This window comes from Gymnogyps californianus, chromosome 10 (genome assembly GCF_018139145.2).
Source record: "Gymnogyps californianus isolate 813 chromosome 10, ASM1813914v2, whole genome shotgun sequence".
NCBI classification, from domain to species: domain Eukaryota; kingdom Metazoa; phylum Chordata; class Aves; order Accipitriformes; family Cathartidae; genus Gymnogyps; species Gymnogyps californianus.
The window spans coordinates 23,643,043-23,661,293 of record NC_059480.1 but is presented as its reverse complement, the minus strand read 5'-3'; the positions used below and the strand labels follow the sequence as shown (position 1 = coordinate 23,661,293).

The 18,251-nt window shown below is 49.8% G+C and overlaps 1 protein-coding gene across 3 annotated transcripts in view; it reads right to left on the bottom strand.

Moving 5' to 3' along the window:
- The window catches only part of TNIK (TRAF2 and NCK interacting kinase), a 166,440-nt gene extending 161,462 nt beyond the window's left edge, over positions 1-4,978 (bottom strand). For 2 of the 3 annotated variants that reach the window (XM_050902768.1, XM_050902767.1), the window contains exon 1: positions 4,803-4,978. In XM_050902768.1, coding sequence (XP_050758725.1) covers positions 4,803-4,859 — 57 coding nt within the window. In that variant the 5' untranslated portion in view covers positions 4,860-4,978. The remainder of the gene's footprint in view (positions 1-4,802) is intronic. The other variant, XM_050902769.1, reaches the window with a different exon arrangement.
- Between the last annotated feature and the right edge of the window lie 13,273 nt (positions 4,979-18,251).

Below are 18,251 nucleotides of genomic sequence, written 5' to 3'. Positions count from 1 at the left end.
ACAGACAAGAATATGCATGCATGTGTAGCAGATAAATGTTTGCACCACTATCAGCACTCCTGGCTCAAGGAATGGAAGCGAGATGCAGAAAAAAGCCTTACAGTTGGACACTGTCATCCCTTTGGGATGATTCAGAGACCAGTATTGTGTTGCCAAGGTTTTACGGTTAAAAAAAAAAAAAGGCTCAAAAATATACAAAGTACATGGACAGTCATGGTCCATAGCTTACACATGCACTGAATCACACTGGAAGAGGCCAGATGAAGTCCCTGATGGAAGACTCCTGGGAGTGTCTATCCTCAGGAATTGTGGCTATATATATTTATTTGTTGAAGATATGTTCCAAATTTTGCATGGTAGCATATCATGTAAAATACAGCACAAATAAATAAGCTTTTAATGTCTTTTTTTAATCTCCAGAAGTCATCTCAAGTCAAATTTGTTCCTCTTCCTATTTAGGAAGAAGGTGACCTTTGCAAAAGCTGCCCAAATTCTGTTGAGCTACAGAGTTTTTTAAAAGGTGCTGGAAGAAGAAACCTAACATAATGCCGCCAGGATAATGCTCCTGAGTGGTGGCTCGCAGTGCTTATCCCCCATTAGAACTTCTCCTAAATCTTTAATGATGCTGAAATATGCCGTAAACTGAAGAAGTTCTGGAAACAGGACAATGCCAGCATGTTTGTTTGGGTTTTGTGTTTTTTTTAATATGAGAGCTTTTATCTTCATTGACAATGATCAACTAATGCAAACAAATGGCCACTGAAACTTCACTTCTATACAAAGCAAAACTAAAGGAAGAGTAGTGACATTTTTGGGTTTCATCCAATTCTTCCCAGCAACAGCTAATACCCACCGGCTCCTTAATTCTGTGCTGTCTCGTCTCCAAGCCTGAGCATTGAAGGCCAGGCATTTCCAAAACAACTAACGATTTTAGGATCCAGTTTCCAGAGAGTGCATGGTCAGCACTTTGCTAAAGTAAATAACAAAAGCTTGGGTTTTGTTAATGAGCTTAAAACAAAAGCAACATCCAGGTACACGAAGAAAACAATTACTCCTTCCCCAAAAAGGCTCTTTTTAAATTCCCAGGCTCGCAGGAAAGCCTTCCCCAAGCCCTACAACCCAGGTGAGCCTTGCAAGCCCCCAGCCTTCAGCTTGGGACCCAAGCCAAGGGCGAGCCCCTCACCAAGCAGACAAGGAGCAGCTCTCAGAGGGGAGGTTTGCTTGCCCCAAGCCGGTCCCACCCCGGGGGCTATCAGCTCCCTGAGAAAGGTTTTCCTCCCAGAGAGCTTTTATCACCTCCCACACACCTTGCAAAGCACCCCAAACGCATCCAGCTGTGGCAGCTACTGCAGAAGAGCCCACTGCCATGGCTGGCACATCAGCCAGAGGCCCGGCCCTGCAGACGGATGCAGCAGAGGAAAAGCTATTGACCTGAATATTTTAGAAGGATCAAGGCTACTGCCTTCTGCAAGAGATGACAGGCTCTTGCATTCGGTGAGACAAAAAAAAAGGGTGGAAAAAACCCCCAAACCCAGACCCATCTTTCTGCTTGCTCTCCTGTTGGGATCAGCTGTGCATTCACCACCAGAGAGCATAGCATGGCCCACTACCTCCCTCCTCACGCTCATTCTCCTTTTATTGCAAAAATCTGCTTCTCAAACACGCCTGTCAACAGCCTGTGCGAATCCCCATGTTAATCATTATTCTGCTAATAGCACTGCCAGGTCATCTGGCTATTAAACATGCTGAGTGGACTAGCAAAAATATCTCCTAGCCCGCACAAAAGAACATTATAATGTAGTTTATCTTATCCCCTTGTCAGTATAATATGCAGCACTACCTGTTCAATGGCCTCATCATTTTAAATTACAGTTTTCTGCAACATTAACAATACTCATTACCAGCACCACCACCGGAAGATCTCTATTTTAAGAATCTTTCTGATGTCGAACGTTTCACCCTGCCCTTTCCTCGCACGCTCAGCCCTCTGCACTGACACGGGGACACTTGGGTACCATGGCAATGAGCACGGTGCACAATGACGGATAGAAATCTGTCGCAAAGAAGGCAGGAGCGAGCCCGAAGTGTGCTTACTCAATGCACCAGGCCGTGCATTTTAATCAGAATTCAGTGCTTTGTTCCTGGCCCAGCCACCAGCGCCTCAAGCAGATGCACTGCTGCGGTGGAGCTCGACTGCGTGGCCAAGATAAACTCTAGTGTGGCAAAAACAGAAGCGCCTGCTACCTCCTATGTTACCTTTCAGCCCAGCTCTATAAATCCTACCCTGTAAGCTAGCGGGCAGAGGCAAGCTGAAATGAATGACGGTGTGCAGGGTTCTGCTTGTGCCAAGCCGTGCTCAGCCTTCGACAGCACGCTCTCGTCCTGCAAATCCACCTTCCTCCCTTGTGACAGAAGTAGGGAAGCCAAAGCAAAGAACGGGGCGAACCGGCAGTCAAAGGTCCACCTTTTTTATACGTGTATGCTTGTTGTTCATAAACCCAGCCTCCTGGAACATTTCGGTGACTCAAACTTGGAGATAAGCGGCCCGAGCGTTTCCTTTCCCCGCTGCTGGGAACGAACCATCCCCTCCGCCAGATTTTGAGTCACTACCTGCTCCCAGCGTTTCACACAGCCATCCCTCACCCCTTCAAACACGTAGGCACAAGAGCAACGTCTCCTCCATCCGGACTCATCTACAAACCCGCAGCAATGTGACACTTCTAATAAATGAAATTTTGCAAGGCTTGGGGAATTACTCCTCCCTGCCATGTTTTGTGCTCAGGCAGCAAATTTACTATTGATTTCTGATTCAGACCCCGTGGAATGATTCACGCTTCTTGCCCTATCTGCTGAATTTATGACCTTTAACAATTACTCTAAGTGCTAAAAGAGCTTAGTTTAGAAGAAGATCTATTCCTTGGCAAATTAAGCTCCTATTCTTGTCTCACAAACCAACACATCTCTCATCATTTACAGGAAAGCACCATAGCAGGTCTGTCCCCTTGAGAGGGGGCAGAGGCCCAAGCGGCAGGGAAGCCCGCTGCAGTTCCCGGGGTCCTGCCGGAGCAGCCACCGCTGGGAAGGGGGACACAGCTGGGAAGGGGGACACGGCTTTGCCCTCCCACGCCGCCGTCGGTCAGGGTTTCAGGTCCCCTTGTCTCCGGTTACCCTGAAACGCCAGCACGGCTCTGCTCGCAGACCAGGCGCTGCCAGTGGGTCTCAGGGGGAGGGAGGGAGGGAACATACATTTCCTCCTAAAGCGAAAATAAAACCCTGACTGTATCTGGTGCGCATTGCTATTAAAAAGCCACAAACACAAAAAAAAGACCAAGCATGTGTGGATACAGTTTTAAAAAGAAATGGTGCTGTAGTTCAAATAAACTTCCTAACGCAGATGTTAAAAAAAACCAAAAAAAATCTGATTTTCAGTGGGTGGGGGAGAAGGAGAGGGCCCCCTTCTCCTCCCAAATGATACTGCTTTCCTGGATTAACTCCACCAGCTACAGCAACCTCTCTCCCAAGGCACCTTCCACCTACGAGGGGAAACAAGAGCTCCAGGTCTGTTTTTAAGCTGGGTGGTCCCCCCACTCCAATTTCATCTACACTGTGTATTGCTGAGCAATCATTTACTCTATTAATCAACCAGAAACTCACCAGGAAGAAAGTAGGGCAAGTGAATAAAGATAGACTTCTTTTTTTCTTTTTTTGCATTGAAGCAAATAATATTTCTAAAAATACACTTGTGCAAGTCTTCAGCGGATTCTGCTTAATTTTATTTATTTATCTATGCCAGCAGGTTGAGAGAAGCAGCCTCGCTGTTGCCTCCCCAATAAACGCTGCTTCCCTAAATGACTCCCCATGCTCGTTACCAACTAGCTGTTCTTACGACCAAAAGGATGAAGAAAGGGGGAAAAAGGAAGAAAGTTACAGGAAAAATAGACCGGGGGGGGGACATCAGGCCACAGCCCACGCAGAGGCTGACACGTTTGACGAGCCTGACATTTCAAGGGTACACGACGAGCTTCATTTTCAAGGGGGGGGGGGGGGGGTGAGGAGGAGACAGAGCAAAGGGGCACGGCGGGAGATGGATGGAAAGGCTGCGGGGTCCGTGCCGGTGTGGAAAAGCTGGGTCTGGGGAGCAGCCCCGCTCCCGCATCTCGGAGGTGTCCAGCTCCACGATCCCTGCCCGTGTGTCCGTGCCTGTGCACGCCCGCTGCACGGTGCATGAGCGGAACGCAGGTACTGCCCAGCCCCGCCGCCAAACGGGGGGCTCCGGGGTGCCCCCACCCCAAGCGCCGGCTGCAGGGGACCGGCCCCGCGGCCCCCCCCACCCTCCCCGGCCACAACCGATGCCCGGTGGCCCCCGCCAGCGCGGACGGGCAGCTGCCGGGGCGGGCAGCCGCAGCCGCGCACCCACCCGGCCGTACGCACAGGCGTACACACGCTCCTATGTGCGTGTGTGCACACACACACACCTGCGTACACGCGTCCATACATGGGTGTGCGTACAGATCTATGCAGGCAGGCACACATGCATATACATACGTACACACACATGCGTACACACGGCTATATGCATGCACATGCACGCGCACACGCTTATATATCGATATTTACATACGTGCAGGCGCACATACACATACATCGCGCACACACACACGGCCCCCGCACCCCACCGCGCACACCCGCGCCCCCCCAGCCCCAGCCCCCCCACCGGGAGATGGATGGATGGATGCATGGCGGGGGGGGGGGGCGGCGGCTCCCGCATCCCCCCCGGGCCCCGACCCGGCGGCGCGCCTCACCCGCAGCGCCGAGAGGTCGATCTCGTCCAGGCTCCGCGCCGGGGAGTCGCTCGCCATGTTTCCGCCGCCGGCCAGGCGGCCCCGCCGCCACCGAGCGGGCAGTGGCGGCCGCGGCGGCGCTGGCGCTACTTAACGCCTCTCCTCATGCGGGGCGCCGGGAAGGAGAAGCCGCCGCCGCTGCCGCCGCCGCCGCCCCCCCCGCCCCTCCGCCTGCAGCGCGGCTAGGGGCGGCCGCGGGCTGCCGGCAGGCAGGGCACGCCGCGGGCTGCGCCGGGATGGCGGCGGCGGCGGCGCATCGCCTCACCGCCTCCCCGGCCGAGCGCGCCGCCGGAGCTGTCTGTCACGGCGCGGGGAGGGGGCGGCCGCGGCGCGGGGCGGGGGCGGTGCCGGGCCCCGCCGCCAGGGGGCGGGGGCGAGCAGGGGGTGGGCAGAGCCTCGCGGGCAGCGCCCCGGGCGCCGCGCCGGGCGGCCCGCAGCGCTCCCTGAGGGCGGGCGGCGGGGGGCACTCGGTCTCCCGCCCCGCCGACCCCCGGGCTGGGCTCCGTCGTCTGCCGTCGGCCCCGTACCCGCCGGGGGGGATGAGGCTTGGGGCTGGGGAAGAGGGTCGGCAGCTCTTGCTCGCGGCATGGGGACCCTCCGGAGGGATGCGCCGATTCGGACCGAGGTGTTGTGCGCCGAGGATAACCGCCTGCGAGAAGCGGACTGCGGGTCCTGCGGGCGTCCGGCCCTGGTGCACCTCATCGCAAAGCCCCACAAATGGGTTTATATAGCGCATAGACCCCCATAGACAAATAGTGGGCAGAAAAATCCAGGCTACCTGGATCCCTACCCCACTACCAGAGCAGCTGTGCCTGTCAAGTCTCGTGGGAAAAGCTGCCAAATTTCAGGTGCTGAACCCAAATTCTGCCAGGCTGGAGTGTGGGGAAGTGCCAGGGCCCGGTCTTGCCGTCTTGCCAAAGGAGCGGCCATCCGTCTGCTTGATGCACCTCGGGATGCTCAGGTCGAGAAAGGGCCCTTCTCCAGCTGGATCCAGATGTCAGATCTGGGTTTGTGACTGGTTCCCTTTGCACTCGGGAGCCATCCTAGCCCTATCGACTCCGGTGCTGTTCCTGAGTAAGGATAAGAGATTTATGCTATCTTTGGAATTGGCCAAAACCCTTCCAAAGCCAGCAATAGCTAGGTAGTTTCAGCTTTTACTGTTTTCCTTATTTCCCTTTTTCGGATGTGGTTTCTGCCAAACCAGGTGCCATATATAAATATATATGTATAAAAAAATCTGTTGCCTTTGAGAGAACCGTATGGAAGCTGTACTTACAACATCAACTTGTGTCAGGAGCTTACAATATGCAGATCTGGGAAGCGGAAACCCTACACATGAGTCAATTGGCAGGCGGATGGGATTTTCTTACGCTTTCTGGTTGGAGATGTGCTTCAAAAAAAAAAAAAAATCGTATTACAAACAATCGTGCAGTTGCGGGGAGGCTGCGTGCTGCAGCTGGTGCCGGAGGTACAGCCTCTCCGGCCTGGGCTGGGAGGGACAGAAGGACGAAAGGCCAGAAGGAGCTGCTGAAACCTCCCCAGGAGCAACAGGATCCGCCGAGGCGGTTGCAGAAGTCGGGGCCACCGGTGCCTCTGCCCTCTGCTCGCTGGATAGCCTGCAGCAGAGGGACTGCATCAATGGCTTATTAGCGTTATTAGTCCTGATCGCAGCGGGGCTGATAGGGGCTGGGGACGGGAGCGGCAGCGCCGGCGTTTCAGCTTGCAGGGCTGCGAGGGCGCAGCGGAATGTGATTTTTTTTTGTAATGAACTGCTGAAGTGGCAGGTAGCGGAAGTCGCCTGCCGTGGGTGAGGCGCACAGGGCTGCACAGCGCCCGCAGCGACGGCAGCCTGCCTGGATTTATCCCCTTTTTCCAAGCCACAAATCATCACTCCTTGATATCTTGCATAGTCATTAGTCCTCACTCGCATTTAAAGAGGCAAATTTGATCAAAATGCTAAAGCCAATAAAATAAATACCAGGGACCGTCTGAGCACCCTCCTGAATCTTTCATGGTGCTGGAGTGGTTTTTTTAAGCCAGATGCTGTCTGTGTCTGTTCAAACCTAGGTATTGCAATGTTTTGCTCGTACTTGTGAAGCTGGAAGCAAAACTGCCTGGAAACTAGTAACAAACCAATGCGAGACTTCCTCCTGCTTTCATTGTTCTTGGGGAGAGAAGGGAAGAACAAACAGAACGAGAGAGGATGCTGGCTTGCTCTAATGTGCTTTCCATCCAAGAATACACGGGATCATTTATGAAACACATAAGGATTAAAAAAATATATATATATGCCCAGTCCTGCATATAGACAGATTGCCCTGATCCTCAGCATGAATGCAAAGTCCCAAGCTAAACTGTGATTTAATTATGATCTATCCACTGTCTGTCAAGATGGCAAAAATGTAGAGGACCCTTCTGTAATCACTGACATAAGAAATGCATAAAGCGATAGCAGGAGGTGAAAGGAAAATCCCGGTGCAGGCTGCTGTTTCCGGGCTGCTCGGGGGACAGGAGCAGCCTCGGCAGGGAGGTGTGCGCCCTGTGACCTCCTGAGATGCCGGGGCTGCTGCGTGGGCTGTACCGGTGCCCGGCCAGGCTGCAGGAGGAGCTAGAGCTAGGCAGTCATTTTCTGCAGGAAGCTTTTTCTATAGAAAATGAAGTTTCTGAGATATTACTTTTTTTTTTTTTTACAAGGAGGTGTATATCTGTGTCTCTCTGTATACTGTTTTTCTGCCAGGAGCATCTAAAGAAAATCTTGCAGTTGGAGTCACTGTGATTCAAAACAGAGTACGCAATTGAATTGGCCCAAAATATTTTTCTGTGAGTTAGTTCAGCATGAAATTGTGTTTCCACCTGGCAGGTCCCCGCTGAGAGTGGCGGCTGGACCCCGTTGTGTCTCATTGTGGTCCCTCTCACCGCACCGTGCCCTGTGCTCCAGCCAGCCTGGCTGCGTTGCAGCGCTGGCATGGCTATACGTGAGCCGCAGCATGGGCAGGGCGCTGCCGAGCCAAACGAAGGCGTTAAGCTGCCACATCGCATCCTTCATGAAGCAAGAGCCGTGGACGAAAAGCTCAGCCCCTCCTAGCTCAGCTCCCCATGTCTCTCGTCAGCTCCATACCTGTCATTCCTACTGCTGCAGAAGCTGGGATTGTTTTGTGGCAAGTCGTCATTTTTGCCATTTTGTCCCCATTTGGAAAGTGGAGAAAAGTGAAAATGTCATTTTTTCCTACAGAGTGGCAGCCCCCAGCCTTGGTCAGCCCCAGCGAGCAATGAGCACCTTAATGAACCAAAGCTCTGCTGTTGGCAGTAGGGGCCTAATGTCAGGGTCAGTATTTTTGATTTATTCATTGAAGGGCATCAGCTCACATATGAACTATCCAGGTCATTTGACCTCTGCATAAAACTAAATTTAATTATCTAACAGCGCCACCACTGTTAATTATATCATGAGGGGATACATGTAGAATGAGTAAATCTAAAAGACACGTAAGGCCTTGTCCGATTAGCAAGAGCTTCAGGTGCTTCGGGCTTTGGATCAGTCTCCAAAAGATTAGCAACAAAAGGAATGAAGCAAACAAGAAAGCACGTTTGGGCCCTATTTTGGGCCCTGACATATGCTGTATTCCACCAGCACATGTGGGTCACTTGTTCCCAATAATTCTGTGACCACTCGGCCCCATGGCTGGCATCAGCGTAATTTTTCTGGTTCCCTAAGTCCAGGCTGGTTTACCCCAGTGGTTGCCCGTGTAATGCAGTAGTTAAAGGACTCTGCCCAAACTGAATGGAGGATGCTGAAAAATTCATACTCTGCTAAATGCATAATAATTGGGGTTTAGGCTAACATGATAATGTGCAGCTGTGTTAAAAGACACTCAGAAATGAATGGCTACATGTGTCCTAACCTGCATCTATTGATCTTCTCAAATGCACTTTAACTGATTCATTATCACTCACTGATTGCTCGTCCTTCTGGTGATATGGGTTCCTCTCCAGGGAGAGAAGTGTTTTTCCATTGCATCCTTGGAGCTGAGCAGGACTACGTCTGTGAACCCTGCTGCCAGGATTTTTCCTATAGCTATATAAAAAAAAAAACCCTGTAAATAGTTAATCGCTCCCTCACTTAAGCATTGTTCAACTACAAAACCCTGTAATCATTGCAGTGGGGGAGTAAATGGAAAATCAGCAAGGGCTCTTTGAAAAAAACCCTACCTCCACAGATTCATACCCAGGGAACAGCACGGTGCATTTAAATAGCAAAGTCCTGGAGCACTGCAGAGAAACAGACAGTAGACAGTACACTTCCAGGAGCTTAACTCACCCACAGCACCCCTCCAAGCTGCTATTCTTCCCCAAGATATTTGGCACCGAGGACCAGCACAGAGTTTCCTTTATGCCCCTTTCACTGCAGTTGCATTTGCCTTCTCTTGAGGGCTGCCACCGTGGGCCAAAGTCACCAAAGAGACGACAGCAAGGCCAGCAAGGTGCTAAAAGAAGCAGGACTGCGTACTGTGCCCTTCCCTGGTTTATGTAGATCAGACTCACTATCTGCCTTGCATGAGTTAAAGGAGGCTTTTCCAGGGTAGCAAGCGCTCGCACCCTTTGAAGCGCCACTGTATTATTTACCAGAATACTAAAATTTAAATATGAAGTTGCCATTTTTAGGTAAAGCAGAATTGTACATAATAATGAGTGTGCCTCCCCAGCGGATGCAAGCGGGCATTGATGCCTTTGTTGGTCTCCCATCAGCCTGGCTATAGCATCAGAGGCCTAACGCGTTGTTGATTTGGGCAATACATTTCCATGTCACTGTTTGGGAACATGCCACACAAGCGATGTAGGACTTTGTTTTGTCAATTAACCTCTTTTTTTTGTGCCTCTTCTGCAAAGAAAAAAAAACCATCAAAGGGCAACCCTGCTCTTCAGGAGGGTGTCAAGTCTTTTATAGTCATTTAAAATGTGCCAGTTGTGACTGTTTAGAAACCAATCAAAATCCCATTTTTGCACTGCTTGCAGAAAACCTAATGCAGCCTTGCCCCCAGCAAACCATGTTCCCACAGTCCCGCAGAGGAATACTAATTTCTCCTTTCTTTGCCGAGATCTCAAGGATAACGTCAGCACGTGTAAGGTCCAGAACGCGGGAGCTGCTGGATCAGGGACGTTCTCCAGAACCCACCTGCCGCAGCAGGCAAGTCCTCTGGGGGCCTCTGCCCATAAATACCTGCTTCACAACCCTGTCCACGGGGCAGAACAGCTGCTCCATTTTTCAAGTGCCTTTTATCAAAATTATTTAGCGTCCCAATATGGTTTTTATGCTGATCAGTCTGGAGCTGAGCTACCCTAAGACAACCAGTATTTATATTCTCTCTTTCCCTCTTCTTTCTTGGCTCGTCTTGCAGACCAAAGGCAGCCCCAGGCCTGGGAAACACCTGACCCGAAGCCACCCCCATCTGGCATTAAGCATAGATCGGCAGAACAAGAGAAACTGGCTCTATCTTTTGTCAAATGCAAATTGGTGAGAGTTAATTAAGACACATTTCAGGAACAGTGAGGTTGTTTTTTTAAAATTATAATCTGTCCTGAGGTGTGGGTAGGGTTCGACATCTCTCCTCAGGAAAGGGGTTACAGAACTAGAACTGTGCATTGCAGTTAGCAAAGGTGCTGATAACGAAGGTCCCATAGGGCTTCAGCGGTGGCCAAACAGACAGGGTGTTCAGAGACCTGTGAGACTGGAGGCAATCTAGGTCCATAAACCTCCTTGGCATATTTATTTTTCCAGATTTTCATTTATTTTTAATGATTGACATCTTCACCATGGCTTGTGAGATGTGTTGTTCTGCAAAGAAGGTAGAGCCACAAAGGCACTGTGCTTCTGCCTTTTTGGAAGCATGTTGAATACTCATTTCACCCTGCAAAAAGCAAAAATCTTTTATATTAAAAAAAAAAAAAAAGAAAAGTTAAACCACAGAACAGACTTTCCAAATCTGATATTTCAGGCTTTCCACTCGTAGTCAATGACCAAAGCAGAAGCAAGTCAGAAAACAACTGGAGGTACTTAAAGCAACTTGAAGTAATCGTCTGAGTAGTGCTTAAAGTGTTAGTGTCTGAGTAGGAAGACAGGGTTTGAGCCAACTGCTGTTGCCTTTCTGTGGAGGCTTCGCTCAGAGGTGTTTACTTCCTCATGCCTTCACGGAGATGTGGCAGTCTATGAAAGCACTCCTCCTGGAATTAGATGAAAATGGTTTAAAAAAAAGAAAAGGGTTTCTAGGTCCTGTCATAACAGGGAAAAGCTTAAAAAAGCTAACCCAAATGTTCACTGAAGGCAAGACATGCTGCACTTTTATGAAATGGATGGAGAATTTCAAAGGCATGGGACTTTCTGACTTGCTGAAAGACAAAATGATCATCAGAGCACCCAAAAATATCGCTTCACCATCTCAGGAAGGAGCTGGTTGGGTCTGGATTTTATGTATGGAAGGTCTTCTGCAGCGTGCTGCTGCATGGCAGGGAAGTGGATGGAGGCTGACTTCAGGCCCAGGAGATCCTGTAGAGTTTAGATACTCTGATTCACAGATCATATCAGAAAACTGCAGAAACAGCAGACTTCCTTCAACATCAGTTTTGTGACCCTCAGAAGGCATTTTTCAGCCTGCAGTATGGAACAAATCACTCCTACAAATCCCAGCTAAAGTCATTAACATCACCTACAGACGGCAAAGTCTCCGAAAGGGTGAAGAGCCAGACAAGAGCCCTGGCCAACATGGCCATGTCCTCACCGCTGCCATTTGGCCTGATGACTAATGCTGCTAATGTAACTGCAAACGTAGCATGAAAGGATGGCTAACCCCTCAAGGGTCGTAAAGATTACACCACGCCACCAACAAATACCTCCAGAAAGCCACAAAGACAGACAAGCAGGACTCTGAGTAATTATAGCATGGAAAAAGTCCTTGAAACACAAGTGTCAGGTAGTACTAGGAGGCAAACCCATGAAGAAACGAGAAGGGTTCACCTAGCTGGGCAGCATCCCACTGGTTAGCAGAGACCTGGAAATGAAGTGACATCCAGGATGGGAAAAGCGTGGTCAACACTTGATTCAGCTCAGGGATATATAGAACAAAAGAAAATGCGTATATTTAAACAAGTTGATGATTTTAGTGTTAACACGTGATTTCTGAGAAACTACCAAAACACCAGGCAGGAAACTAGGTGGTTTTGAAAATGTCTGCTGCAGGCGTGCTGCATGTTCAGTGGAATGAGTTCATCTTCAGTTAAGAGACGAGAAAAGAGTGGGCCTGTTCTTGGAGTGGGGGGAAACCCTGCCCACATCCGAGCCCGCAGTCTGGGCTCTCACGACACGTTGCAACAAGGAAGCCATCAGCTGGGAACTACATAGGGCACTCAGAAAAACCTTGGCAAGAGAGGTGGATCAACCCCAAATGACAAAGATGTGACCAAGCCCCATTTCCCCTGTGCACCAGTGTTGGAGTGGGAAGGATGAACTGGAAAATTTCCTTTGGAATTCTGGGCCCTGCAGGCTCAAAGCAGCCAGCGTATTAAAGGAGAGACTTTTAAAAGTGATGTCATATATTTAATTAATTTTGGGGCTTCAGAAGTTCGTGATTCTCAGTTTGTGGCTCCTGGCTCTGGCAGTACTGCAGCCTGCATTGAGGTTATCGAGAGCTTTGCCCCCTCAATGGTTACCAAGATCAGGCCCTTGAAAGCATGCAGTGATGAGTGGGAAGAGACACACCACAGATGACGGTGACTGGAGAGTGACTTCTTCGTCCATCTCTGCTGTTTGACACTGTCAAAGCGGTGCTCCGGCCATGTCCAGTGCAAGGCTCTGGAGAGCTGAAACACTAACTCTACCGGGAGCTTCTCTCATTGCTCTGTTCACAGAAAACATTTCGAAAAGTCACATCAAGTTTAATATGCATCATCGAAATTTCTGTTTTACAGTTTAGTTTGGAGGTAGGACCACTTCTTTGATACTGTTGTATTAACACGATGTTTGTCCATACACTACCGGTGCTCTTCTAAACCAGCCTTTGCCAAGGAGTGAGCCGAAAGACTTGGGGCCGTGGCAAAGGCAGGAGATATTTTTGTGCCCTTGTCTTACTGGATGAGCTCAAACCTGTTCTGACAGTAAGCATCCTCCTCCCTCGTGCCCATCAAGGGGGCTGTAAAAATGAGCCGGTGGCTCGGTCCACTTCCAAGTCCTACTTGACCAAAGCAAATTGCACTGAGTTGTGTCCTCTTGTCCCCGTGGACAGAGGGGAGGTGCAGCTGGGCTGCGAGATGGGCTTTGCAATGCCACCGGCATGGGAAATCTGTCCTGCCGCTGCGTGGGGTGAGCTGGGACCTGCACCGAACACTTCACCTGCGGGCGCCGTCCTGTGTCCTCCTGCCCTGGCTGTCTTCTGCACATCTCAGTGAGAGAGATCCATGGTTACGTGGCATGAAAGAAAGGTTGGCAAGAAGGGTGCAGCAGCAACTTGAGGGAAACTGAGGATACTTCCCAAACTGATTTATTTCTTGCCATCCGTTCTAGGCCACTTGACTTTTAATAACATATACACCATGCACTGAACACGGGGAAATAGTAACTGGAAGAGAAAGAGTCCCAAGTGCTGAAAACATGCAATTTCCCTTACCTGGGATAAGTGACAACCCAGTAATGGCATGAAATAAAGTCACAAGGTGTTTCTGTAAAATAACCAATACATCATTAAAATAAACAGGGAAAAATCTGCATATGTGCCTTGACTGATGAAGGAGGGAAGGGACTGTGTCTGCTCTGAAGAAGTGCAGAGTGACTGCTAAGGCACAGATTCAGGCTGTCACAGCAACGAGGCAAACAGGGGACACAGACATGGCTGAGGCAGTCAGACAAGCTGGACAGGGATGATAAACCAGAGTGATGTGCAGTGGAGATATTTTGAAGATACTGAGCTGGATTCTCTGGTGAGCAGCCTCGTCCGGAGGTTACTTGGCACATGGTGGGTAGATGCAGTGAGCCCACCAGTGCTGCCCACCCTGGTCCCATTGCCAGCCCCTCCTGCTCTGCCACATCCATCCCCTGCGCCTCGCCTTGCTGCCCCGTCCCACGCTCCCTGCTCCCCCTCCACCACCTCCAGATCCCAAAAGGAGGTGAATAAATAGATATTCATCTGGAGCTTTCTACCTGGAGAGACATCGGTAGGAGCTGAGTGTCAGTCAGAAAGAAATATTCACAGGATTAAATACTAAAGTTCATCTCCTACAAGCAATGCTTGCACTGATTTCAGCTGGTCATCAGTAATGGGACCTAACCAAAGACACTCATTGCTAAAACTCGTTAGTGAAATCCTCAAGCCTTAAGACAACAGCAAGCTGCAGACATCTCCAGAGGGATAAACCCCCTCTGTACCACAGCATCTCGCCAAAATGCATGGAGGGGAGGTGCCGACAGCCCTGCAAGAGACCTCTCTGCAAAATTTCTCTGGATTATTTGGTGGTTAAAGAAGATTTCAGTGCTTTACACAATATCTTAAGAAGCAAGTTAGACATATCCTAACAGAAAACCCACTATCCTTTATATAGGCAGGTGGTGGATTTAGCACTTCATGAGCAATTATGCTCTCAAAAGCACCAAATGACATGTACAGCAAAGTATGAGTTTTGCAAGTGCCGTAGCTGACACAGGCTGTTTGCTGAAAGGGGATTAGCCTTTTCTTCTGCGAAACTGAGCATTAAGAGCTAGTCTGACTGCTAGTAAATGGCAACTAGGCTGCTAAAAGCCCAGGTTGCTTTTGCAAAACAGGACTTGAGCTCCTGAAACATGCAGGCCTTCTTTCAGCCTTGTTTTTCCTTTCTTTTCTGTCTCTAACTTGAGCTAGTGTAAGAGCTGAGATGCAGCTGACCTGAAACCACCCGTTAAAAATAATGAAAAAACCTGTAAGACAACAGTTTCTTCCAGGCATGCGAAACAGCCGTGTTCGCCCTTACCAGTATTGCCTGTGTTTTGTTTCAGGTCCTGACATTGCAGATTAAGCAATTTGGGAACATAACGAGTGCATCAGCCTAATACTGAGTTCGGATTAAACACAGTAAAACCACCAACAGCAGCAGCCGTTTAATCAGAAAGAAGCATATAGGCTCAAAATGACATTATCTCACGTAGCATTGGAAAATGCCCACTTCAATTTTATCAACAAGATGCTGGGCACCTGCTAGACACACCCAGACAGTGAAATCGGAAGACTAGCAAAAAGCCTGTGTACCAGTAAATCCCATATTAACTTGTTTTTGTAGAAGTTAACATGAACACAATATAACAGAAATTATAATGAACAAAAGGAGAATGCACAAGGCTGTTCAGATAGGACGGTTCTTCCAAGCAGCATGTCTGGGTGTTATTATGGGGAGGAGATGGGGCCAGCTCGCTTGATTTTTGTCCCAACTCTTACTATATTCAGCACTTTTGCAGATCCTAGAACCAGACATCTATACTTCAGTATACTTTAAAAAGAAATAAACATCTGAAAGTCATAGCCTTAGGAAAGCAATAGAATACGATCCGTGAGAGGGTTAAAGAAACTAAAGGTAAGTTTAGATGACCTGAGGGTGGAGGTGATGTGATCTGTTCGGTCCCAGAGACCATCCCATCCTGCATGAGGAGGACTCCCCGGCACCTTGGCTCCATTCCAGCTTTGCTGTAGCCTTACCAGAAGTAAAATATTGGAAATGTGGGTGACAGCTTAGATTATACATCATTAGAAACAGCCACGATAATCTGCCGCCAGCTCCCTAAAAGGAAATCTTTAGCTGACAAATATGCTCCAGCCTTTTGAGCTGGCAGATGATAACGATGAAACAGTGAATAAAATATAGCTGGATTTCAGGGAAGCAGTTGACATGGTGCCATGCAGGGGGCTGCTTCGCCAGGCCAGAGCAAGTGGTGCAGAGCAGGAGAGCTGCTTCTGGCATAACTCAGCCAGGAAGAGGAAGAGGAAGAGGAAGGTGGCGGTTTGGTGTCATGGGGTGTTGCAACGCACCGCGCTGCAGCCCTGGCACCGTGGCCGTGCCAGTGCCCTGCGCTCGGGGACGGTCAGCATGGCCTGACGGGCTTCGTGCTCCTCACCGGGGGGTTTCATCATGTCCATTAGGTTTTGCTAGAGGGATCCAATAGTGGGTCAAAGAAAAGCATCAGTTTACTCGTTTATAGAAAAAAACTGCACGAGATCCCTACCCATCACAAGGACAAATAGGGTCTCCATGTTTCCAATCGGCTCTGTGCTATATAAGGCTGTCAGTTTTCCAGGGCAGGGAAATGCTGTGGTTTTAGATCCCTTAGCATCACAGGATCCTGGAAAGGTGCACCATGGTGCTGCAATGCAAATGCATAATAGTGCTGCTGCTCCTGCCATCACCACCAGTAACACAGGACAAGCTATACTGGTCTGAGTCTGTTCTGAGGACAGGAACCTTGTGGACGTGGACAACTGGATTTTGCTCCTGCTGAGAAAGTCTCTGTTTGAAACAGCACGTCTCGGCTCAGGGAGACTTCTGCTGAGACATTTTGAATAAATTCTGCGTAAACCTTTCTGATACGGTAAAAATAATAATAACGAAATGGCAAGACACAGAAAGTGTACAGACACAGTGGAAACCAAATTTGGAATGATTTAGATGATTCAGGCTTTTTTGAGGGTAATAAGCAGCTAGTGCAGCTCACCACATGCTCACACAACCCAAGAGCCTGAAGTCAGCGCGGAGGTTTGAATGAATGATTCATTATTCCGCACACGCTCCGGCTCCTCCGCCACTCCAGCCTGTACCCAGCTGGATCTCAGGAGAAATTCCTAGAGTGTGTAATTGTGTATAATGTGATCATCCTGCAGCAGGAAATAGGTTTGTAAGCATTCTTAGCCAGTACAATTGATGTCATACAGATATGGTCTGCAAGGAAACAAAGTGAAGATATATATTGCAGCAAGTCATTTGAGAGCTAATACAGCCTTCTGGGAGTAACATTTTAGGCAGGGAATGTATTTAAGCCCAAACAGGCAAGGTATACCTAGTATTTCATTTTAAAATGGCTCAGCGTGACCGTGTTCAGAGGAAAGGGGAAGGCGCTGACCTGCGAGCCCCCACAGCAGCCTGTCTTTGGTGCAGCCAGCAAGGCCAAATTTGGGGGTGCACCCCAGGGGCTTTGCATCCCTTTGAGAGAGGCTCCCACGGGAGTTAGGGCATCGTGGAGGAGGGCAGCCCGATGGGGTTACGTGCTGTAGCTGCAGCCTCCTCCTCCTCCCGTGTAGCTGTGGCCATAGGGTCCCGCAGGCACGGCAGGACCCAGCACCCCGGGGTCAGGGCTTGCAGCCACCCGGTAAACCGGGCACCCATCTTTCTTGTGGGTGAGCACGTTGAGCCAGCAGCACCCTCTAGAGGACCGCAGCCACCCAGCCCTTGTTTTCAGGGAGGATTTGGATGCACTGAAAAGCATCTCTCTCCAGTAACGATTTCTCAGGCAAGTTTAATCCAGCACTGTGCACTAGCTCGTCTTGGGGACGCATCACTGCTGAGCCCTGTGCGTCTCTGCTGGGTGGCATCAGGCCTCCAGCTTGTCCCTCCTGGTGCTGGAGGGGATGGAGATGGGCAGTGCTGCAGGCAAGGGCTGGGATCGAGAGGCCGAAGTAGAGCAGGGGCTCCGCACAAAGCTTTGCAGGGCTCCAGGCCCCCGGTGTGTCCCCAGCCGCAGCCAATGTCATCTTGATGGCAGGTTTAACCCAAACTGGAAGTCAAGTCCTAGCAGGTGTGGAGATGGACACTTCACTCCCGTCATGCGGGCCCCAGAGGGCTGTAGGCTGCAGCCCAGTTTAGCCCAGCATCGCTCAGCCGCTGGCACGGCATCCCTACGCTTGCCTCAGCGGGGCGGCTGCTCTCCTCCGGCTGTGGCAGGCGCAAGAGGAGTTAGGTTGAATGTTACCTAAAAGTGACCTATCAGCGAAATCACACTTTAGTGTGGCCCCAAGGAAACATAGCTTAAATTCCTACATGTAATTAAATGCACAGGTTACATCCAGACAGTGTAATTCTATTACCAGTATCTGCTATACTCTTCCCAGTCAGTATGTGCTGGTCAACACACAGTCCAAGCAGATATATGGGGTTCACCTGGCATTTGCCATGTAGAAGACATGAGACACCCAAGGACAAACATCCTCCGACTGCTGTACTGTGCTGGTCTGTGGCTTGTGGCTACAGCTGCCTTTGTTTCTGGAGTTTCCCAGTTCCACGTCTGATACTGGCCAAAATGGGGCTTTTCTGTATAAAGAAAGCCATTAACTCTGTCTAAAATTAATTCCATATACAGTATCTAGTTCATATTTCTGAAGTTACAGTGTTTTATATTTTATTTCATAAACCATG